Genomic DNA, 25,378 nt, shown 5'->3' on the forward strand with positions numbered 1-25,378 from the left:
AGCGGTACAGAAGATGGATGGACGGATGAATTAGGGTACCAACCATTAAAAGAAAGGTTGATAGCTTCCAAGTAGTTTCCCTGAGCAGAAGTTGAATTAGATCCAAGAGGAAACCCATCTGCCATGAGAAAAAAGGACATTCTGCATTAATGCACAACAGCCAAAATAAAGTGCCAGCCAAAGTAATCCAGAAGTTGTACCTGCTTCTTTAAGTCGCACCAGTACAGGATACTGTATAAAGAGATTCTTGACGGTAACTAATAAGGATGTCCACTCGTCACGCCTTTCATTCTGAGCCACAACTCTAATCGCAAAAGAAAACATACTTTTTATTCCTATTTTGCTGCCATCTCGTTTAATTGAATAACAAAGTAAATAATACCTGTAGAAGTCCTCATAAAAATGGCCTTCATGATCTTGCTGGATTGATGCTCTCAGATTCTCGGGAAATTCATCTGAAAAAGATGATTACTCATATTCAATTGCTGAAGAAATGACGACGAAAATTAAGATCATGGCTCACCTTTTGATTTGGCATTGTAGAATGTACGTGAAAAGAGTACAACTGTCACTTCATGATTGCAGTTTTTCTCCTATTTAAAACATCAAGAAATGACTTTGCAATATGTTATCCAGAGAATGGTTATAAATGTAAAATGACGAAACCAAAAGATCACTCACAAACCTTCCACTTGCCAAAGAGGTCAGAAAGGAAACCATTCACAGCTTTTTCAAAGTATAAATCACCTGTAAGTGAAATACTGAGATGTGAAAACAAAACAAAAAAACAAAATCATGTCAAGTGTATGCCATTCATCCATTCATCCATTTTTTGCCACTTAATCTGTGGTCGGGTCATGGAAGCAGCAGCTTCAGCAGGGACACCCAAACATCTCGCTCCCCAGCCGCATCTTCCAGCTCTTACCAGGCCAGCTGGGAGACATAGTCTCTCCAGCGTGTCCTGGGTCGTCCTCGGGGGCTCCTGCCGGTGTGACATGCCCGGAACACCTCACCAGGGAGGCGTCCATGTGGCATCCTAATCAAATGCCCGAGCCACCTCAAATAGCTGCTCTCAACGAGGAGCAGCGGCTCGACTCTGAGTCCCTCCTGAATGACAGAGATTCTCACCTAATCTTGAAGTGATAGCCCAGACACCCGACAGAGGAAACTCATTTTGGCCGCTTGTATCCTTGATCTACTTCTTTTGGTCACGACCCATAGCTTGTGACCATAGGAGAGGGTAGGAACGTAGATCGACCGGTAAATCGGGAGCTTTGCCTTTTGGCTCAGCTCTTTCTTCACCACGACAGACCAATACAGCGTCTGCTGTACCAATCCGCCTGTCGATCTTGCGCTCCATCCTCCCCCTCACTCATGAGCAAGACCCCAAGATACTTGAACTCCTCCACTTGGGGAAGATCTCGTCCCCGACCCGAAGAGGGCAATCCACCCTTTTCCGACAGAGGATCATGGTCTCGGATTTGGAGGTGCTGATCTTAATCCCAACCGTATCACTCAGTTGCGAACCGCTCCAGTGATCGTTGGAGATAATGGCTTAAAGAGGCCAACAGTACTACATAATTTGCAAAAACAGGGATGCTATACTGAGGCCTCCAAACCAGAGGAACTCATTGCATCAACTGCGCCTAGAAATTCTGTCCATAAAAATTATGAACAGAATGGAACAGCCTTGGCGGATTCCAACCCTCACTGGAAACAAATCTTACTGCCAGCAATGCGGACCAAACTCTGACATTGGTGGTATAGGTACCGAACAGCCCATATTAGTGGGCTTGGATCCCCATACTCCAGAAGCACACTCCACAGAACTCGCCGAGGGAAACGGTCGAACACCTTCACCAAGTCCACAAAACACATGTAAACTGGTTGGGCGAACGCCCATGCACCCTCCAGGACCCTGCTAAGAGTTTAGAGCTGGTTCACTCTTTCACGGTCAGGATGAAAAATCCTCAATCTGAGATTTGACCTCCAGATAGACCATCCTCTCCATTACTAGACCTTACCAGGGAGGCTGAGAGGTGAAATTCCTCTAATTGGAACACACCCTCTGTTCCCCCTTCTTAAAGAGGGTACCCCCACCCCGGTCTGCCAATCCAGAGGCACTGTCCCCGATGTCCATGCAATGTTGTAGAGGCGTGTCAACCATGACAGCCCCACAACATCCAGAGCCTTTAGGAACTCCGGGCGGAATCACCTCAGTGACAACCCCAGAGATAGGTGAGTATACCACGGAGTCTTCAGGCTCTGCTTCTTCAATGGAAGGCGTGTCAGAGCAATTGAGGAGGACTTCTAAGTATTCTCCCCACCGAGTCAAAACGTCCCGAGTCGAGGTCAGCAGCACCCCATCTCCACTATAAACAGCGTTAATGGTTTGCTGCTTTCCTCTCCTGAGACGCCAGATGGTGGACCAGAATTTCCTCGAAGCCGTCGGTAAGTGGTTTTCTATGGCCTCACCAAACTCCTCCCACGTCCAAGTTTTTGATTCAGCAACGATCAAAGCCGTATTCCGCTTGGCCATTCGGTACCTGTCAGCTGCCTCCTGAGTCCCACAAGCCAAAAAAGCCCGATAGGACTACTTCTTCAGCCTGACAGCATCCCTTACCCCCAGTGTCCACCAGCGGGTTCAGGAATTGCCACCACGACAGGAACCAACCACCTTACGTCCACAGCATCGATCGGCTGCCTCAACAATGGAGGCACGCAACATGGTCAACTTAGACTCAAAGTCCCTTGTCTCCCCTGGTATGTGGGCAAAGTTCTGCCGGAGGTGGGAGTTGACTCTTTCTGACAGGGGATTCTGCCAGGCGTTCCCAGCAGACCCCCACAAAACATTTGGGTCTGCGGGCTCGGACTAGCATCTTCCCCCACCATCGGAGCCAACTCACCACCAGGTGGTCATCAGTTGAGAGCTCCGCCCCTCTCTTCACTTGAGTGTGATCGAACATGCGGCCGCAAATTCGATCACACGACCAAAAGTCGAATATCAAACTGAGGCCTAGGGTGTCCTGGTGCCAAGTGCACATATGTAGACTCTTATGTTTGAAAATGCTCTTTGTCGTGGTTATGGTGCAAATTTAAGCAACTAACCGTAAATGTCAAATTCCCACATCTCACAGCTCATTTGGATGAATATGTAAACCATCGCAGATGTGGATCTGAACACAACCTGTATCAGAAGAAATAAAAAGAATGATTGTAATTATTGAATGTGCTTAAATTCAATAAAACATAACTAGAGCTGCAAGCAGCTATTAGGGGCCCTCGCAGGCGGGCAACGTTGGGATACCGGCAAGTTGGAAATGTTAAATATTGACAAGAAATAATGTGAGGAATCTTTAAGAGGAATTTTTGGGTATTTAAAGTTCGAGCAGCTTTTGTTGCCAAAGCCACATCAATGTTCGAACTAAATTCAAAATGGCCATGCAATTTAGCATATGGCTCCAAGAGTCTTTTTTGTAGGTCTTGGCCTTCTACATACTCCATCAGATTTTCAAAAAGCTAGGTGAAACACACATCTGGGGTTGATTTTTTTTAAAGTTTCTAGGGGGCGATAGCGAGCCATTTTTTAAAAAATTGCACAACAAATTAATATTCATGATTTTGCCAGGCCTGATGTTTGTGAAGTTTCATGAGGTTTTCTGTGTGTTTTTTTACCACTAGGTGGCGCTTTGTGTATAACAGAATAATATCATATATTTTTGGAGCATGTGCATTGGAGTTATAAAGACTTTTTGTCCATTGTGGCGAAAGAATTATTAAACGCAAACTTTGAAGCCTCGCCCCTGTCATATAGTATTTTGAGAGCTATTTTTTTTTTTGTCCCAGTGTATTTCCCAGGTCTTAAGGTGGTACAGCTGAAATTTTAGATCAATCAAATGAATTCCCTTTGGAATTAGGGTGCAAAATAATGACCCATCTAAATGTGCAAGATTGGGCCAAAATTAGACATTCAAAAATTCATGACTACTTCCTGTACACTTAAGACTATGGCTGCAATGGACTTTTTTGTTCGTCGAGGGGTGCTACATATGCTTGCGAATTTTATATATATATATATATATATATATATATATATATATACATATACATATATATATATATATATATATAAATACATATATATATATATATACATATATATACACATATATATACACATATATACACACATACATATATACACACATATATATACACACACATATATACATATATACACATACATATATATACACATATATACACATACATATATATACACATACATATATATACACATACATATATATACACATACATATATACATACACATACATATATACATACACATACATATATACATACACATACATATATATATACACATACATATATATATACACATACAAATATATATACACATACAAAGATACACACACATATATACACATACATATATACATACACATACATATATTTATATATATATATACACATATATACACATACATATATACATACACATACATATATTTATATATATATATACATATATATAAATATACATATATATACTGTTACGGCCCTGGGCTAGGGCCCACCTACAAGGCCACGCCTTCGTGTATTGCAGTAACTCTTCCACCCTTTCGTTTGTAAATCAATGGACTTGTGCCTCATCTCTGGACTGCTTTCCCGCTCGTTCCCTATTGGTGGACTGCTTGCCTGCTCGTTACACATGGACGTCCCCATCGACTAGCTCCACCTGTGCAGCTGGGACCAATAAAAGGACCTCGGTCCAGCTGCTCAGGGCGGCTGGAACTTTACAGTTCAGTTCGCCTCGCTTGCGCTCGTTGTGTCTCTTGTTTGGACTTTTGTGAATTCTTGAGACACTCGCTTTTGTTATTTGTACTCATTTGTTAATACTGGTTGATTAAGATCCTTTGTTTAGAACCTACCTCCTTGCTTTACTAAAAATAAATTGTAAACTCTTTCCACACCATTTAACAGCTTGGGTTATGTTACTTCCCTCCTTCCCTAGCAGAGCTGGTCGTAACAATACATATACATACATATGCATACATATACATATACATACATATACATATACAGTGAAACCCCGCTACTTCGCGGTTCACCTTTCGCGGGTTCAGTGCTTCGCGGGTCTAAAAAATATTCGGGGGCATTGTAGTTTCGCCGAGCGGCACGAGGGGGCGCTGGAGCGGTTAGACGGCCGGCGAGCGCCGAAGAGGAGAGTGGACGAAGAAGAGAGTGGACGAAGAAGAGCACGTTCCCCCGGACACGATTGGTGGGACGTTTCGCGCGGTTTGGACCGTACCAGAGCTCCGGCCGGCGTGCGTGGCAGTTAAGCCGTAGAGGAGCACCTTCCCCGGGCACGGGCGGTGCCAAGCGGCCCCTAAGTTTAACCGAATGGAAGGTCCGGAGGAGGAGGGCATGCTCGCGTCACAGTAAGCCGAAGAGGAGCACCTTCCCCGGGCACGGGCGGTTCCAAGCGGCCCCTAAGTTTAACCGAATGGAAGCTCCGGGGGAGGAGGGCGGGCGTGTGTCACAGTTAAGCCGAATAGGAGCACCTTCCCCCGGGCACGAGCGGTGCCAAGCGGCCCTAAGTCTAACCGAATGGAAGCTCCGGAGGAGGAGGGCGGGCGTGCGTCACAGTTAAGCCGAATTGGAGCACCTCTTCTGCCCGGGCACGAGCCGAGCGCGAGGCTGTCAGTTATGAATGAATAAATGAATAAATAAATAAATAAATAAAGAATGCCACCTTTCATTTCACAGGGCACACCGGATGGCGTACCAGCAGGTAAAAGTCGGAGTAATTAAATAAATACAAAAAGAATGGCTGGGGAATAAAAAAATAATATGTTTTAATAATAATTTGGTTTTTTTGTTATAATATGAATTTCACTCTCTCTCTCTCTCTACCCGTATATATATATATACATATATATATATATATATATATATATATATATATATATATATTTTTTTTTAGTTTTTTTAAGCATTTTTGAAGGTACGGCGCTACTTCGCACTTTTTTTTTAAGCATTTTTGAAGGTGCGCCGCTACTTCGCGGATTTTCAGTTTTCGTGGGTGGTCTCGGTCCCCATTAACCGCGATAACCGGGGATTTACTGTATATACATAGACATATATATACATATACATATATATACATATATATACATATACATACATAAACATATATATACATACATATACATATATACAAATACATATATATACATATACATATATACATATACACATACATATACACATATACATATACATATACACATACAAATACACATACATACATAAATATACATATACACATATACATATACATATACACATATACATATACACATATACACATACATATATACATATACATAAAGATGTGTATATATTTATATATAGATATATATATATACATAAATAGATACATATACATATATACATATATAGATACATATACATATATACATATATAGATACATATACATATATACATATGAATAGATACATATACACATGCATATAAATATATATATGCATATAAATATATATATACACATAAATATATATATACACATAAATATATATATACACATAAATATATATATACACATAAATATATATATATACACATAAATATATATATATACACATAAATATATATATACACATAAATATATATACACATAAATATATATATATATATACACATAAATATATATACACATAAATATATATATATATACACATAAATATATATATACACATAAATATATATATATATATATATATACACATAAATATATATATATATATATACACATAAATATATATATATATATATACACATAAATATATATATATATATATATACACAAATATATATATATATACACATAAATATATATATATGTATATATATGTGCCCGTGCGGAAGGTGCTCCTCTTCGGCTTAACTGCCACGCACGCCGGCCGGAGAAAGCTGGACAAAAGGGCAGCTGTCCACAAAGTTGTAGTCTGTCTTATCATTTATGTTATTGCAAGCAAGAAACGTCCCATGTTTAGACAACAGACTGCAAAAAGCCCAAAGCACAACAGCACATCTCTCTAAACTGCCATGTGATTGGCTGAGTCTGAGTGGCGCCCAAGAAGCCATTGCTATAATCTCTTTTGGGTATATAGATGGCTTGAGAGATACATGTTTTGTGTTAATCTTATTTCTTTGTTTCATTGTTTGCTTGAATGCTGAGTTTTTTTTTGGTTTTGATTTGAAACCGTGACTCTAAGGAGTGTGGTGACCAGTGAAGTACCTCCCCTGATGTTGTCTAGTAGACTATTGCCAAGACACCTTTTATTGGTTAGTGTCATTGTTATTGACAGTGATTCCTAATAGTTTCATGACATCTGTCATTGAAATGGGGTGATACCTCTGGCAGCGATTGAGTCCTGGTGAGCTGGCGCGAACGAGCTAGCGCGAACTAGCTAGCGCAAACGAGCTAGCGCGAACGAGCTAGGTTCGCTAGCGCGAACGAACTAGCGTGAGCAGCCGAGCTAGCGCCAAGTATATGCATTAAAGACGGAAATAGCACCCTCAACTGGTGTGGCGCCCTTTGAGGCAGCGCGTCGTATGGCCGTGTAAAATACGGTATATATATCTATATATCTCTATATCTATCTATCTATATATATCTATATCTATATCTATATATATATCTCTATATCTATCTATCTATATATATATATATATATATATATATATATATATCTATATCTATATCTATATCTATATCTATATCTATATATATCTATATCTATATATATAAATCTATATATATATATATCTATATATATAGATCTATATCTATATATATATATATCTATATATATATTTACACACACATATATACACATATACATATAAATACATATACACATATACATATAAATATACATATGTACATATACATATATACACACATATATATACACATATATATAAATATATATCTATATATATATATATATATATATATATATATATATAAATCTGAGAAGTTTCTCAAAGACAATATCCATCAGGGTTGCCCGGCCTTTTTTGCCCCCTTGTCAACCAGCCAATCTCCCGCGATTGACCAGATACGGGGCGGCGTGGCTCAGTGGTAGAGTAGTAGTTTCCCTACCAAGAGGTTGTGGGTTCGATTCCTGGCCATTGTAACCGTGTCGAAGTATTCTTGAGCAAGATACTGAACCGCCAGTTGCTCCTGATGGCATGTCATCAGTTGGGAGGTGAGGTAATAGTGTGAAGCGCATTGAGTAACATAGGTAGAAAGCGCTATACAAGCACACGATCGAATGCAAGCACATGCACCCGCAGACAATGTTTGCCTTGGTCATTGAAATGACTAGCTATGGCCCTGGACTGAGCCAGCCCAAGTGTTCTCATTTATGGCTCATGCATAGATGATGGGAGGCAGAGTTGAGAAGCATGAACTTGTGAATTGAACGATAACGTTGGCCATTGACACTTCATACGTACACCATGAAAATGTACTTCAACTGTGCGGAGTGTGAGGTGTCAAGTAGACAGCGCAAATTTCGGACAGTGGCACGTCTCCAACTGATATACGGTCAAACACATCGCAATTATCTGCCAGCTATTTTTGCTCAACCCCTAATAGCAATCTAACCTAACGTGATTATTTCTCTCCACTATCTGGAACTAAATGGACGTAATAAAGTCTGTTGGTAGCTGTACTTTTCAAACGAATAAAGTCTGTGTATAGCTGTGCATGTCACAGCAGCAATAAACGAGTAATGCTGCAAAGCACCAAAGACAAGATTTAGGTTATTGGGAATATTCATGAAAAGCATGCTCCATATCTGTTAAAGATGAGAGTAAATTGTGCACAAGGGTTACTCAGGTTTGAATTTTTTTAAAGTGTGGTACACATTTGCTGCCAGGGTGAGAGCAGTGTAAAATTGCGTACAAGAACAGAGAGGAAACATTGGTTGAAATGCTGTAAACTGGCTGGCACTAAAGAAGTTTTCTTTTTTTTAAACTGACTGGTATTGAAAATAGTAATCAGTGGAGATGTAAAAATTACATAATAATGGCCATTCCATCCATTTATTCAGTTTGCACAATGTAGCCAGTTAAGGCCGCAATAAAGCCTCCGTCTTACCCTGGTGTCTTCACTGATGTATCCACAGGTAACTTTCTTTCCCTTCACCCACAGTTCACTGGCCTGGGATCTAGCACACCAAAAAAAAAATTTGAAAAAAATGTTAGTACGCTCCCCATTAAAAAAAAGAAAACCATAAAGTGAGTGAAATAATCTGAATTTATGAAAGTAATAAGAACAACAGTTGCAAGCAGCTCTTAAAGGACCTCACACTCAGAGACACATTGTGGTACTAGTTTGATGAGTTAAAGTGTGTGCGTGTGTGTGTGTGTGGGTGGGGGTGCGGGTGTGTGGGGGTGTGTGTGTGTGTGTGTGTCTAAGATGGGCTGAGGATCACATTGACCTTAAGTAACCTTATGTAATCAGTTTGTGTATTTCTAATCATGTTTTTATACACTACTTTAATGTTTGCACACACACACATTTTTGCTTCTGTTGTCTAATAAGTATCTATTTCCTTGCTTTCATGGTGAGTTGTGGTTTCCTGCCGACTGGAGTCTCTGATAATTAGTTTAGTCTAAAACAGACCATCATTGTCAGTTACTCTCCTGTCTTCGGGTAATTAAGTTTAGTCTAAAGCAGACCACCTTTGTCAGCTGGGCGCCTGTCTCCTGTTGATGAGTTATTTATGTTTTCCTGTCTTCCTGGAAACAGGCCCCCATTGTCTGCTAAGTTTTGAGTTTGCTTCAAGCTTTAATAAAAAGGCTGCAGGGAGGGGCTAGAGCAGAGGGTGCACGGAGCTGAAAGGAGCAAGATGGCTCTCTCCTAGCTCTCTCTCCCGGCCGACCGGTAAAAAATGAACAACAATGCCTGCTTTTTTTCCTGGTGAGATCAGTCACCTTTATAATTTATTTCAGTCTAAAAAAGGCGTCAGGGCATTTAAACCCAACAGTCTGTGTGTATGCGTAGTCATCATTTCACTTTCTTCACCCCCAGAAATCCCTTTCATTTCCAATGGGAGATTCAACATTCCACTAATAAATGCTTCAAAATTAAAATTTAACCCATTCAGGTCATTCATTTCACATTCCAGTATCCCCTTGCACACTTTCATCTCATTCACATTTCATAAATTCATCCATTCCCAATTGCACTTCTTCGGCGTGCAACTACTTTCACATTTTTCATCCAATTCTAACCGTTCCACCTTTAATCTCTTCCAAAGATTAATGCCTTCCAGGCTTCCATTTTTCATGTATTCACCTATTATGCATAATTAACCATTTCACTTTATTCACCCCCAAAAATTCCATTCATTCCCAATGGGACATTTAACATTTCACATTTACATGCCTCCAGTTTCAAATTCAAGACGTTCCAGTCATTCATTACACACTTTTCACTTTATTCACTCTATTCACGTTTCATAAATTCATCCATTCATCCATTCCCAATTGCACTTCTTTGGCACGCAACTGCTTCCACATATTTCATCCGATTCTCACCGTTCCAACTTCACTCTATTCCAAATAGTCTCGCCTTGCGTGCTTCCATTTTTCATGTCTTCACCTATTACCCATATTTCATCATTTCACTTTATTCACTCCCAAAAATTTCATTCTTTTCCAATGGGAGATTCAACATTGCACTATGCTTGATATTTGATATTGAACACATTCAAGACATTCATTTCACATTCCCGTATTCCCTCTCACACCTTCACCTCATTCACCCTTCAAAAATTAATGCAATCATCCTTTCCAAATTGCACTTCTTCGAGACGCTACTGCTTTCCCATTTTTCATTCGATTTTCACTTTTCCGACTTCAATCAATTCGTAAAATTCATGCCATGCAGGCTTCAATTTACCGCCCCCTAGTCCCCGCCCCTTAAATTACCCCCCCCCTTCACCTCCATTTGAAACATTAGCACATTCAACTTACCCTTGGTGGGGTTTATCTCAGATTTAAGGTAATAGCCACCCCCACCCCCGCCCCTTTCTTCGACGCGCCCCAGCTTCCACATTGTTCATCCGATTTTCACCGTTCCAACTTTAATCAATTCCAAAAATTCACGCCATGCAGGCTTCCATTTAGCCCCCCCCGACCCCCCCCCCCTTGAATTACCCCCCCCTTCACCTCCATATGAAACATTCGCTCATTCAACACACGTGTACATGGTTTCAGTTAGAAATTCAAAACATTTGTTTCAGTAATTTCACATTACTTTTTCCTCTCTCACATTCTTCACTTCATTGACTGTAATCATGTTTCAAAGATATCTTTCCCAATTCATTCAAGGCTTTCCCAGTTCTATTATTGTGTAAAGGCGGATTCTAAACTTGCACTTGTACATGCTTGTGTGGTTAAGAGGTTAAGCACTCGTTTCCCACCCAGCAGGTTGTTGGTTCGAGTCCTGACTGAGGAACTTCATTTTTTTTTTTTTAAATTGACCAAATGTGTCCATGCTTTCACGTTATTCACCATTTTACATTATATTATCTCAATCAATTTATTCGTGTTCATTTCCATTTAGTGTCATTCAACATCATTCACTATCATTCAACATTAGGGCTGGGCGATAAACCGAAGATTTACAGTTACCGAAATGTATTACAATGACTGACATCATTTTGCCCAAGTTGGTAAATTAAAAAAAAAAAAAGAAGAAAAGTCTGTCTGCGGCGATGTTCATGCCCCTTTAAGTGGGCTGGGCGATATGACCTAAAATCAATATCGCGATAAATTGGGCACTTTTACCTCGATGACGATAAATGCTCGATAAATTCCCCCTGAGGACCAAAATCAAAATAAATACAGGAAATGCATATTAACTGCTTTTTTATTGACCAACTGGTACACATTACTTTCAATGAAAAATAAAAGTACAAAAATCATTTGAATAAACATTTCAAATAGCTTGCTTTGCATGACGAACAATGTCACAAGGAACAGGAGAAAAAGGGTACCTCTCACAAAATATTTTTCTGCAAATATATTGTGCCGAGATGCTGTAATGCCATTTGCAAAGGCCTAGATTTGTGTAAAGGTATCTTGTAAACAATATAAATAATACCGTGTGCAAAGGAGCTAGTCGCCTGGAAACAAAATGCTAAATAAAATGAAAAAAATGTCAATGGAATGCCAATGCCAAATAAACGCGTGTGCTTCATCAGGAAAAAGTGCAGTCTCGAGTACTCTGGTGCGCGGTCGCCACTTGTCGTCTATGTAGTGCACATTCAGGCTCAAACAGGGATCCATGTTGCGACTCGACCACAAGTCGGATGTAGATGCAAAATGCTTGACATGTCTCCGCTCCCGTCCTGATGTTGTCCATATCGGGAAGTGCTGTTTGTGACAAATATTTTCGTACCTCTTGTCGGCTACGTTCATGAGGCGTTTCAATCCTGTGCGCTCCACTGTAACCAGAGGAGCTAAATCTTTAGCTATGTGCTCGGCTATCGTGTCCACCTCTGAGACGTTCTCTCGTATGGTGTCGCCTCCGTTATGGGCTGTTGTCACTTGACGAACTTTGCTTCTCACTTTGAACTTTTAGTACAAGCTCCAAGTCAACAGCATGGTTGTGTTGTGGGTGGTGAAAAAGAAAAGGTTGGACGCGCAGTTTCAGGTGCTTACGACGCACTTTGTAGTTCATGTTCTTTTGCTCAAACATCGTCTTTAAGGAAACCAAAACATTTCCAAACGACAGATGTCGAATTTCTTTTCGGGACAAGCGAGACAGGAACAATTTCAACTAACGTTACTTCGTCTGCAGCCGTGTCGGCCGCTTTAGGATTTGAATCGCCAGCAACGAACGCGTCTTCTGTTTACATTCTTCTACAGCGCATGAGTCACGTGACTAGATGCGCTGTAGCCGTCTTAAAGAGGCATGAACATCGCCGCAGACAGAAAAGACTTATTTTTCTTCTTTTTTTTTAGACACCGAATTTACCGACAAGGGCAAAATTCTGTCGGTCACTGTCATACATTTCGGTAACGGTAAATTTTCGGTTTATCGCCCAGCCCTATGAGGCCTTCACACATATGTTATTCAACACCTTTCGACGTTATTATAGTTTCTATTTTATTCCCTGCCTTTTTTTGGCGCGTAACTACTTCCACAGTTTTCCTCAGATTTTGACCGTTCCAACTTCGTTCTATTACAAAAATTCATGCGAAGCCTGCTTCCATTTTTGATGTCTTCGCCTATTCCCCATAAGTCACCATTTCACTTTATTCACCCCCAAAAAAACATTCATTTCCAATGGGAGACTCAACATTTCACTATTAAATGCTTCAAAATTAAAATTTAACCCATTCAGGTCATTCATTTCACATTCCAGCATCTCCTTTCACACTTTTACCTCATTCACCCTTCAAAAATTAATCCATTCATCCACTCCCGATTGCTCTTCTTCAGCACGCCACTGCTTCCACATATTTCATCCAATTTTCACTGTTCCAACTTCAATCTATCCCAAATACCCATCCCATGTGTGCTTCCATTTTTCACGTCTTCTTATTTCCCATAATTCACCATTTCACTTTATTCACCCCCCAAAACCCATTCATTTCCAATGGGAGATTCAACATTTCACTATTAAATGCTTCAAAATTAAAATTTAACCCATTCAGGTCATTCATTTCACGTTCCATCATTCCCTTTTCACACCTTCACCTCATTCACCCTTCAAAAATTCATCCATTCACACATTCCCAATTGCACTTCTTCGACACGCTACAGCTTCCCCTTTTTCCCCGATTTTCACTATTCCAACTTCAATCTATTCCAAATATTCACGCCTTGCGTGCTTCAATTTTTTATGTCTTCACCTATTTCCCATAATTCACACCATTTCACTTTCTTCACCCCCAAAAATTCCATTCATTTCCAATGGGAAATTCAACAATTCACTATTAAATGCTTCAAAATTAAAATTTAACCCATTCAGGTCATTCATTTCACATTCCAGTATCCCCTTTCACGCAATCACCTCATTCACGTTTCATAAATTCATCCATTCTCAATTGCACTTCTTTGGCGTGCAACTACTTCCACATTTTTCATCCGATTTTCACCGTTCCAACTTCAATCTATTCCAAATATGCACGCCTTGCGTGCTTCAATTTTTCATGTCTTCACCTATCCCCCATGAATCACCATTTCACTTTATTCCCCCCCAAAATTTTATTCATTTCCAATGAAGATTTCACTATTAAAAGCTTCATATTTGATATTTAACACATTCAAGTAATTCATTTCACATTCCCGTATCCCCTCTCACACCTTCACCTCATTCACCCTTCAAAAATTCATCCATTCCCAATTGCACTTCTTCGACACGCTACTTCTTCCCCATTTTTCAACCGATTTTAACCGTTACGACTTCAAATAATTCGTAAAATTCGCGCAATGCAGGCTTCAATTCACCCCCCCCGCCCTTTACCTCCATTCGAAACATTAGCTCATTCAACATACCCTTGATGGGGTTTATCTTGGATTTACTTTAACAGCCCCCCCCTCACATTCACATGCTTCCAGTTTGAAATTTTGGACATTGAGGTCATTCAACACATTCCTGTATATCCTCATTCAAATCAGGTCATTCATGTCTACAGTGCTACCACTTTTCATGTTTTTCACCGTTTTACATTTTTCACCGCCACTAAAACCCCATTCATTACCAATGGGATTTCCCATTGACAGCGATTCTTATTCATTTTTTATCTCTAACTTCGCCAATTTTCATCCAGCAATGCCGAGAGCATCGTTTCACCCCCACACTGACTTAAAAGGTACCCAGCCATATGGGTCTCTTTGCAAATTTTCAACCAAATTTTCCACTAATATTCCCCATTCATTTCTAATCGCAAAAGTTTGGGAATGCGTTTACTTCTCCAATTTTTATCCAGCAACGCCGCGACCATCGTTTCACCCCCACACTGATATAAAAGGTACCCAACTGTATGGGTCTCTTTCCAAATTTGGTGCCACAAAAACTAATTTTTCCCCAAAATTCCCCATTCATTTCCAATGGCAAAAATTAGGGAACGTGTTTACTCCTCCAATTTTCGTCCAGCAACGCAGAGAACATCGTTTCACCCCCACACTGATATAAAAGGTGCCCAACCGTACAGGTCTCTTTCCAAATTTTACGTGGGCAAAGTTCTGCCGGAGGTGGGAGTTGAAACTCTTTCTGATCGGGGATTCTGCCAAGCGTTCCCATCAGACCCTCACAATACGTTTAGGTCTGTTGGGTTGGACCGGCATCTTCCCCCACCATTGGAGCCAACTGACCACCCGGTGGTGATCAGTTGACATCTCTGCCCCTCTCTTCACCTGAGTATCCAAAACACGCGGCCGCAAATACGACACAACTACAAAGTTGAACTGCAGCCTTGGGTGTCCTGGTGCCAAGTGCATATATGGACACCCTTATGTTTGAACATTGTGTTCATTAATGGACAATCCACCTTGAGCACAGAAGTCCAGTGAATGAACACCACTCAGGTTCAGATTTGGGGGGGGCGTTCCTCCCAATCACGCCCTTCCAGGTCTCACTGTCATTACCCACATGAGCATTGAAGTCCCCTAGCAGAACGAGGGAGTCTCCAGGGGGAGCGCTCTCCACAACACCCTCAAAGACTCCAAAAAGGGTGGTTATCCGGAACTACTGTTTGGTAAATAGGCACAGACAACAGTCAGTTCCCGTCCCCTTACCTTGAGGCAGAGAGAGGCTACCCTCTCGTCCACCTGAGTGAACCCCAATGTACAGGTGCCAAGCCGGGGGGCGATAGGTATGCCCACACCTGCTTGGCGTCTCTTACCTTGGGCAACTCCTGAGTGTAAGACTGTCCAATCCCTCTCGAGTGGACTGGTACCAGAGCCCAGGTTGTGTGTGGAGGTGAACCTGACTATGTCTAGTCAGAACTTCTCTGCCTCGTACATCAGCTCAGGCTCCTTCCATGCCAGAGAGGTGACATGTCCCAAGAAATGGTTTCTGTCTGATCAGAGCGCCAAGGTCCCTGCCTCTTGCCCTCTCACATAGCACTGAACCCCTTTGGCCCCTCCCAAGTGGCGAGCCCATGGGAAGAGCGACCCACATTGCCTTTTCGGGCTGTGCACCATGGGTGCAGGCCCGGCCACCAGGCGTTCGCCAACGAGCCCCACCTACAGGCCTGGCTCCAGACCGGGGCCTCGGTGACCCGCGTCCTGGCAAGGGAAAACGTGGTCCAATAATGTGCTTGATAAGTACAGAATAAAAGTATCTTAAATCAAACTCTAAAGTGAACTGGGAGCCAGTGTAGAGGGGGCAAGATTGGGGTTATGTGATCCATCTTCCGAGCTCCAGTTAATACAATACAATAAAATACAATTTTATTTTTATAGCGCATTTCACTACAGATGGAGCTGTAACAAAGCGCCTTCCATATGGAGTAATATAAATTGGCAGGTAATAAAAGAGGAGCAGCAGCATTTTGCACCAGTTGGAGGTGCGTGAGGGAGGACTGGCTGACTACAAAATAAAGTGCATACTATTATCTAGCCTAGATGTAACGAAGGCATGGAATGCTGTTGCCAAGTGCTGCTGGGAAAGAAAGGGCTTTACTTTTGCGAGGTGCCTAAGATGAAAGAAGTTGGATCGAACAACAGCACTGATTTGCTGGTCCAATTTAAAATTACTGTCCAAATCAAAAGCCAGGTTCGAGACTGTTAGCTTTAGATAACATGCCAGGGGGCCTAGATCAACAGGGTTTAAAGTAGAAGGGCCACTGGGACCCAACACCATAACTTCCGCCACCCTTTTGTTGAAATTCAAGATATTAAGTGACATCCAGATTTTGATTTCCACAACACAGGACAGAAGTGGTCTCAAGGAGAAAGCGACTTTTTTGCTCAGCGGGACATAGATCTTGACTGTCATCCTCAAAGCAATAGAAGGTTTGGATGTTTTCGTAGGATGGAACCTAGTGGCAGCAAGTATAATGAAAATAGCAAGGGCCCCAAAACAGTACCTCAAACACCATTCGCTAAAGCGGGACTCAGAGCAACCGAGGCAAACACAAAAAGGTCCTGTCAGTCAAATAGGATCTAAAAAATTCTTTTGCTACCACTAATGCCCACCTGATGCTGTAAACGAGCCAGAAGAATAGTGTTGTACACTGTGTCAAACGCTGCCGTTAGATCTAACAAGACAAGGCATACATCGAGCTAGAAGAATATCATTTAACACTCGTAACAGTGTTGACATGTGCTATGCATTTTCTTGATACCTGACTGGAAAACCTCCATGACATTGTGTTTATCCAAGAACAATATTAACTGCATGTGCACCCCCTTTTCCAGAATTTTAGAGAAAAATGCAATCTTGAAATGGGTCTAAAATTCGACAGCACATCTTGATCAAGGTCAGGTTGTAACTCCCTCCGCAGGCACGACAAACAAATGGTTTTCTTTTGGATTACGGGTTTAATAAAGGCCTCTTATTCCATCACACCGTGAAAACTGTACATAAATAATACAATTGAGACAAGTTAAATTCATAAAAAACAAAGTAACTAACAATGTCACATATTGAAAACAATATACAAATGAAAAACTACCTCGTTGGCTGTACGCAAAAGAGGGAATTGAAGGGTGAATTGTTGAGGTGATCACTTGACCTCCTTGTCTCTATTCTTAATAAATGTTGACTGAAGTGACCGCAGGGTCAAACCAGTTGATCGTCTTTGCACGTGTGGGGCCAAAACCAGGAAGTATTTAAAGGGAACGGAAGGCAAGGGCGTGTCCTCCAAACAATGCGATACTATGTATATAATTAAATGCAAATACTCATATGTAAATTACTTAACTGCATAAATTAACTATGCATATAATCAATTATAAATGACTGAAAATGAACAAATAAATGATATCCATACCCAATTATGGCTACATTTACACTCCCATCAAATTACACAAACAAAATATTGTGGAATTTCTTATGAATGTACTATAATATAGCAATTTCCAAAGGTAGGTTCTTAACAGTTAAGTATTATATTGACTCATAATAATTTTCTAGTCTGCTTCTATCAAATTGACCACCTTGTGTATGGGTCTCTCCAGATATACTGTACAAGTTGTTGTTTTCCCTTTACTATCATATGAGGTGTGGCAAACCAGTAGCTTTAGCTTTCTGACCCTACCATCTTGCCCTGGGTAGAATTCAGTGACTCTTGCTAGTTTCCATTTGTTGTGTAGTGTTTGTTCATCTTGAAGGAGAACCACGTCATTTACTTTAGAGTTCCTTCTGGTTTTACACCACTTTTGTCTTTGTTGCAGGTTGAGAAGATATTCTTTTCGCCATCTTTTCCAAAACTCATTAGCCAAATACTGTACTCGGTGCCACCTCTTTTGTAGGTAGAGATATTGCTTGACGAATTCTCCAGGTGGGGGTAGAATAATTGTTGACTTCATCGTTAGAATGTGGTTTGGGGTTAATGGTTCAGGGCCCGATGGGCCATGATGGTGCTTGAAGAGTAGTTATATTTGACTTCTGTGGAAGTATTGTTGGATGTTTTTGTGAGGGTGTAACGTAGCTTTATCTAGACGTTCTCCCACCCTGAGTATCCAATCTTCATCCAGGAAGGGGCTTAACTTCATCACCTTACTTCCTTTGGTTTGAGTAAGCTTCTGTCCTTGCAGGAGTCTTTCGATCTCAGATGGGAATGCTTCTTTTTGAACAAGCTTAATGATAGCAAGTTCCGCTTCTCTCCTTTCTTCGATTCTCGTATTTTCATTGGTCCGTTGCTGCAGACCTTTGTGCTTTGACCTTTCGTTGTAATCTTGCGATTGCCTTTACAGCTCTTGGCCAGTCTGGAAACTTCTTTAGATTGTCTAAAAATGACTTCTTTTTTTGTCTCAGTGTGGCCCACGTAAATTTTGTAAAGTCCAGGGTCATCTTTGCTTCTCCTTCCAAGACACTTCAGACAGTGTATCGCGCTGATCTTATTGTTTAGTAGTTCTGGTCGTTACTCTCTGAAGGGCAAGGGCTTCTCGTGGTGACCATTCTTGTTCTGTATATTGTTCTCTTTTAGCTATGACAATAAATTTAGGTCATCTTGTGAGATGGGATTATCTTCCTTCGCTATTTCTGAGAAGTTGGACTCGAGGACCTTGACCATTTCCGTAGCTGTCACTTCTTTAGCTTCAAATCTGTTTGACGTAGTGCACTTTTGTGCGGAGGCTGGTAAAAGACTCCACATTTGGTGTCACTTGTCTCACTTCCATATGATGACTTGTTCCAATGGCATGTCTGTAGTCCACATAGGGACTTCCACATCCCACAATGCTCCACCCTAAATCTGTACGTTGTGCATAGGGCTGGTTTACTTTGCCAGATACAACAGGCAGAAGTGCTTGTGAGCAGTTGTACCCAATTAGCAGGCCTACTTCACAGTCCAGAAGAGGTGCAATCTTTTGCTGAAGGAGTTCTAGGTGGGACCAGGGTTTTGCATTCTCATTTGTGTGGATGTGATCTCTGTTTGCTGGGATAAACTCCCTAGTATACGATGGCCGTAGGGAGATCTTTCTTGAGTAGTAGCCACGGACAAATTGTTTACCTGTTGTGCATCAACTGTCGAAGTTGTCGTCATTGTGGTGAGCTTGAGCTTTATCTGGTCTTAACTGGCTTTCAATTTGTTAGCAACTTCACTGAGAATAAAGGTTGAATTTCTCTGAGAATCTAGCAGCGCATACACCAGGACTTCTTCTTCTGGCAGGTTGTAGATGAGAGCCAGACCGGAATTATTGCAGAGGTAATTGTGCCAATCTCACCAACAAAAGTTGGTGATAATAATAATAATAATAATAATAATAATAATGTGTGATAGCAACTGTGGTTGTTCTTTCAGGAGGCGTAAATTTAGGTTCCTCTTGACTTTGCTTCTCTTTGGCTTGTGTTAGCTTCGTGTCCCACCTGGCTCTGTCCTTGTGAAGGCAAGTTGGGTGCCGTTTGTAGCACATATCACACTCGCTTTTATTGCTACATTTCTTGGAATTGTGGCCAGGGTTGAGACAACCAAAACACAACTTATTTTCTTTGACGAAGCATATTTTTTCTTGAACCTCCTCCTTCATGAACTTTCTACACTTGGGCAAGGTATGTCCACTTTTCTTACAAAAGTCAAATGCAATTACTTCCTTTTCATCTACAGTTGAAGCCAGAACCTCTGCTCTCACCGTCGTGTTCCATTTTCCTCTTGGATTCTCAACAATTCACCCTTCAATTCACCAATACTTGGGAGAACTTCCTTCAAGAACTGAGGAGGAGTGGCGACATACAGGTAGCCAGGCAGACCACATCCTCCAAAGATGACAAGAAGTTTGTCAAAAGAATCCAACACTGGGGAACAAGGAACGTGGACAGAGGGGTCAAGTGTAGTGTTTGAAACAAGAGCCCTAGCTGTAGCAACCTTGTCTATAAAAAACTGCAAAAATCTATTGCACACTCAGGGGACGAGTCTCTGCAAGTTAGCTAGCTGGGTTTAAGTGCAGAATCGCCCAGGCTCCTCTGGACAGCCGATGATTGGTAGCAAGCAGGGCTCTCGGACGCGCCACAACGGTGTACATCCATGCGTTCAGGATAGAGTAGGGGACGAAGCGTGTTTTAGCTCTATTTTAGCTTTGTCAGCTCTTCTGCCATGATGGGAGCAAGTAGACACCATCAAAAGAGGCGGCGGGTGCCTCACAGATCACACCGCCGCAGTTTTCCCGCAGCGACGTCGACAAATACAACCCACATTTTGATCCTGATTTGTCAGACAAAAATAGACATAAGTGAACGCAGCAGAGACTAGTCACCGCAGCCATCAGAACGAGCAGGTCTGTGTGATGTCCCAGGTTCCCAATTAAAGTTTAGTCAGCGCTCATGCTCTCATCAGTCAGTTTTATGCACATCAGTATGCCCCACTGTACGATGATGTAGCTAGCAATACTCAGAATATATGTACCGATCATGTGTCCTGTATATGTGGACAAAATAAGTCACGTACATGTGCAGCGCTACTCATCCGCTTGATAGGCGGACTTGCGTAACGTCAACCTTGGTCATCTGCATTAAATAATACAATTGGTTGAGATCGACCGAACCAAAGCGATCGACCGACCGACACACCCACTGAACAACCCCCTGAAAAAAACGGCCTTCGATACTATTGAGTTCATATCATATCTAAAGAGCTTTAATCTGATATACTTCATTTACAAAAAATGTAATTGCAATGTGCCATCATTGCCAGGGCTGCAAGGGATGCTATAAATAGGCAAAATCGCGCAGCCATTGTTGAGATTAATAGATCTAAAAGCAAATCATGAGCTATATCGTATTAACGTACCTGATTCCAGCATATTCCACTTTCTGTGACACATAGGCACATGTTCTTACCTAAATAAATAGAAAACAAATTACAATGCACCAATGACCAAATACACAAATTCAGATGAATATTTTTGGAAACCATACCAAACTCTTTTGAAGTCTCCACATTTCGCCTCTGCCGATGTACTGGTCCTTAAACGTCAGTTCCATCAAGTCCAGAGTGACGTCCTTTGATGGAAAAAGATGGCATATGTTTTCCAATGCATACTCCTTGAACTTTTCCACGTTGTGACACATTATACTCACGAAGATATGTGGATTTATTGAGTTTTAACATGACAGAATTACACAAAGTGGCTTTTTTTATTGTTAAGTGGGAAATGTGGTTTCCAATGTTTCCTTTACTAATTTGGAAAATGTGCCATCTGGATTAAGGACTTTCTGACCAACAGACCCCAGAATGTGTTGCTCGGCCCCTACACGTCCTCCACCGCGTACGCTGAGCACCGGTTCCCCTCAATGATGTGTGCTGAGCCCTCTCCTATACGCCCTCTACATCGACGACTGCTGCCCGGCCCACGGTAACAACACCATCGTCAAGTTTGCTGACGACACGACAGTGGTCGGTCTTATCTCGGAAGGTGACGAGACAGGCTACAGAGAGGAGGTCCAGAGACTGACGGCTTGGTGCGAGGACAACCGACTGCAACTCAACATTGCAAAAACAAAGGAGCTCGTCATCGACTTCAGGAGGAACAAGACAGTGCCACCCCACCCCCCCTCTGCATCGAAGGCGTGTGTGTGGAGAGGGTCCACACGTTCAAGTTCCTGGGAGTACAGATCTCCGATGACCTTTCTTGGACACAACACCACAGCAGTGGTAAAGAAGGTCCACCAGCGTCTGCACTTCCTGAGAGTCCTCAGGAAATTCAACCTGGACAGGAAGCTGCTGCTGGCCTTCTACCACTCGTCCATCGAGAGCCTGCTGACGTACTGTGTCTCCACCTGGTACAGCGGCTGCACTGAGGCGGACAGAGTGAGGCTCCAGAGGACGGTCAAAACAGCGCAAAGGATTCTTGGCTGCCCTCTCCCCTCACTGTCGGACATCTACACCGCCCGGTGCCTCAGCAGGGCTCTCAATATCGTCAAAGACAATACCCACCCAAACTCACACCTGTTCGACCTGATGCCCTCTGGCAGGCGCTACAGGTGCATCAAATCAAGGACCAATAGACTGAGAAACAGTTTCTTTCCAAGAGCCATCTCCATTCTAAACTCTCTCACGCACACACACACACACGACCACCCTTACCTTGCAGAACAGCAACGTGATGTGTTTTTATATATCCTATTCAGTATTTTCTATTGCACTAACTATTCTCTTATTTATCTAATTTATATATTTAACTGAATTATTGTTGTATTGCACTGGAGAGGGGAGCTCTCTAATCTCGTTGCACACTTGAGTACAATGACAATAAAGGGATTTCTGATTCTGATTTCATTTCAAGGGTATAAATGAATGATCTCTTTATGGACGTAGCTGATGTTTACGGCATTTTTCTTTTAATTATTTAACCCATGAGTGTGATGGTGTGCGAATCACAGCATATTGCACCAGCAAACAGGTGCCCTTATATAACCATTATCTTACAGGTTGAATTCTTTAAGGTATGTACAAATTGATAATGAATAGAAATATGACAATACATTATATTTTTATTAATCTTGCAGTGTGTCCTAGCAATTCCTTGGGCAATCTAAAAACAAAAACAATTAATTCTTATAGTACATTTGAACTTTTAGTTAAGTACTTTTGCCTTTAACATATATAACAAATGTTGGGTGCCTTTGAAAAAGAACCAAAAACGATGCATTGTTGCACATATATACACATCAATTACTGGTATGAATACAAAATATCGTCTTAAAACAAAGATTTCAACTTCAATGGCATGAATGCCTTAATTTATTTCCAAGCTGTGCTACCATCTGAGTAAATAAAACAAAATTGAACACATTTCAAGTATTAAATATTACAATCTGAAATTAGGTAGGTATGGAAACAAAAAAATAAATTTCCCACAAAATTAAGTTTTTGTCTCACTAAAAGACAACAAAAGTGCATTTTGGGACTTCTGGCGGCGTCATGTCTGAGTGAGACGCAATGTACAAGCTCTGTTGACTAACCCATCCCATTTAACGACTTCAGAATAATACTCTGCAAAAACGTGCCCATACCACGAGAGCTGCCACTAGCGATAGACTTGCAAGATACCAATTTAAGACCAAAGACGCGGAGGAGAAAACGTCGGAAAAGGCAGATGCTACCAAGCCTGCTAAGCCCACGACGGCTAGCGCAAAAAGGCGCAATATATGCGACGAAAAACATCGAGATGTTACAAACTATCATCCAGTCAAATCGAGACATACGGGGAGGACATTTCACTGATGAGGATGGATGTGAAAGAGTTCAAAGGCCAAACAAACGAATCATTCATGCGACTGGAAATTTCAATAGAAGCCGTGGGCGACAATTAACGCAGCTGGAAAAGAGGGAAGCTGAGGAGCGTATAACTGCCACGGAAAAGACCTCCGATGCCCATGGAAAAGTCATCGGCTTTCTGTTGAACTTTTGGAAAGATGCAAGGACCTTCAAAAACGGGCGAGGAGAAAAAACTTGAGACAGTACCAGGTTCCCGAGGGAAGCGAGGGGAGAGATATGGTGGCTTTTGTTAAAAAGCTGCTACCGAAGGTGCTGACAGAACTCTCGGTAACTGAGATGGACATTAAGATTGACCGGGCACATAGGGCCCCGATGCCGAAACCTAAGGAAAGTGATCCTCCTCGTTCAATCGTGATAAATTTCGAGGACTACAACGTGAAGAACAGATCCTGCAACAAGCAGGGAAACTGCGTACAGTGAAGCTGGACGAGACACACATCTATTTTGATAATGACTATTTCCCGGAGCTGCAGAGGAAACGCGGCCAAGGTCAGATACGTCGTGAAACAGCTAAAGGAAAAAAATATTGAGGCGAGGTTCTTATACCGGCACGGCTGACAATGACGCTGGATTCTGAGAAGAAAACCTTCCAGACCGTGATGGACGTTGCACCGGTGCTTAGAATCGATATTTAGATCCGGATCGACGAACGGGATAAAGTGGAGCGGGAGCTGGATTAACACACGTGGGAGAATCGGGATCCCAGAGGCGACGGCCGTAAAGTTAGCACTTTTACGGAGGAGGACTGTTGGTTTTTCTTTCCTTAATCGGACTGCACATATCGTGAAAAAAGTCAGAGCTTTTGTCGCTGTTTTGGAATCCACCCACCCACCACCTTTTAGTTAGCTCTGCTATAGTTAAACATTGTCATAAACGTCCTGCTGATGGGGGTTGTTGGACTATTTGTGCGTGTGAGTGTATTTAGGTATATGTGTAAGTACGTATGTGATTATATGCATGTGTGTGTTTGCGTACATGAATGTAGGTGGTTATGTAGACATGTATGTGTGCACATGTACACATATGTAGGTATGTGTATGAATATGTACGTATATATGTGTGTGTGTAAGTGTAAGTATATATGTGCGTGTATGTATGTAGCTGGGTTAATGTAAGTATACTTGTGTATGTATGTTTGTAAGCATGTATGTATAGGTGAATATATGTATTATCATATGTGTGTGTGCGTACATGTAGATATACAATATCACTGTTTTTGTTTTCATATTCATGCCGAGTTTGGATTGTAACTACAGAATGTTATTGGGTCGTTTTGGGTTGTGATTAAAAGATTAAAAAAAGACAGAGAGAGGCGAAAAACTTGCATTGGAGGCTGGAAAAGGAACACA

General features: G+C 41.5%; 1 protein-coding gene across 7 annotated transcripts in view; it reads right to left on the reverse strand.

The window, feature by feature from the left end:
• The window catches only part of depdc5 (DEP domain containing 5, GATOR1 subcomplex subunit), a 248,093-nt gene that overhangs the window by 166,730 nt on the left and 55,985 nt on the right, over positions 1 to 25,378 (reverse strand). For 6 of the 7 annotated variants that reach the window (XM_088311264.1, XM_088311269.1, XM_088311266.1 and 3 more), the window contains 9 exons: positions 21,668 to 21,751; positions 21,540 to 21,589; positions 9,223 to 9,292; positions 3,109 to 3,187; positions 686 to 747; positions 524 to 593; positions 383 to 455; positions 201 to 304; positions 44 to 118 (listed from right to left, as the gene is read on the reverse strand). The exons of the other annotated variant lie outside the window; for it this stretch is intronic. In XM_088311264.1, the coding sequence (XP_088167390.1) occupies positions 44 to 118; positions 201 to 304; positions 383 to 455; positions 524 to 593; positions 686 to 747; positions 3,109 to 3,187; positions 9,223 to 9,292; positions 21,540 to 21,589; positions 21,668 to 21,751 (667 nt within the window). The remainder of the gene's footprint in view (positions 1 to 43; positions 119 to 200; positions 305 to 382; positions 456 to 523; positions 594 to 685; positions 748 to 3,108; positions 3,188 to 9,222; positions 9,293 to 21,539; positions 21,590 to 21,667; positions 21,752 to 25,378) is intronic. 7 annotated transcript variants of the gene reach the window in all.

Source organism: Idiotropiscis lumnitzeri, chromosome 12, assembly GCF_059441095.1.
Source record: "Idiotropiscis lumnitzeri isolate Australia: NSW breed Sydney's pygmy pipehorse chromosome 12, RoL_Ilum_1.0, whole genome shotgun sequence".
In the NCBI taxonomy this organism is placed as follows: domain Eukaryota; kingdom Metazoa; phylum Chordata; class Actinopteri; order Syngnathiformes; family Syngnathidae; genus Idiotropiscis; species Idiotropiscis lumnitzeri.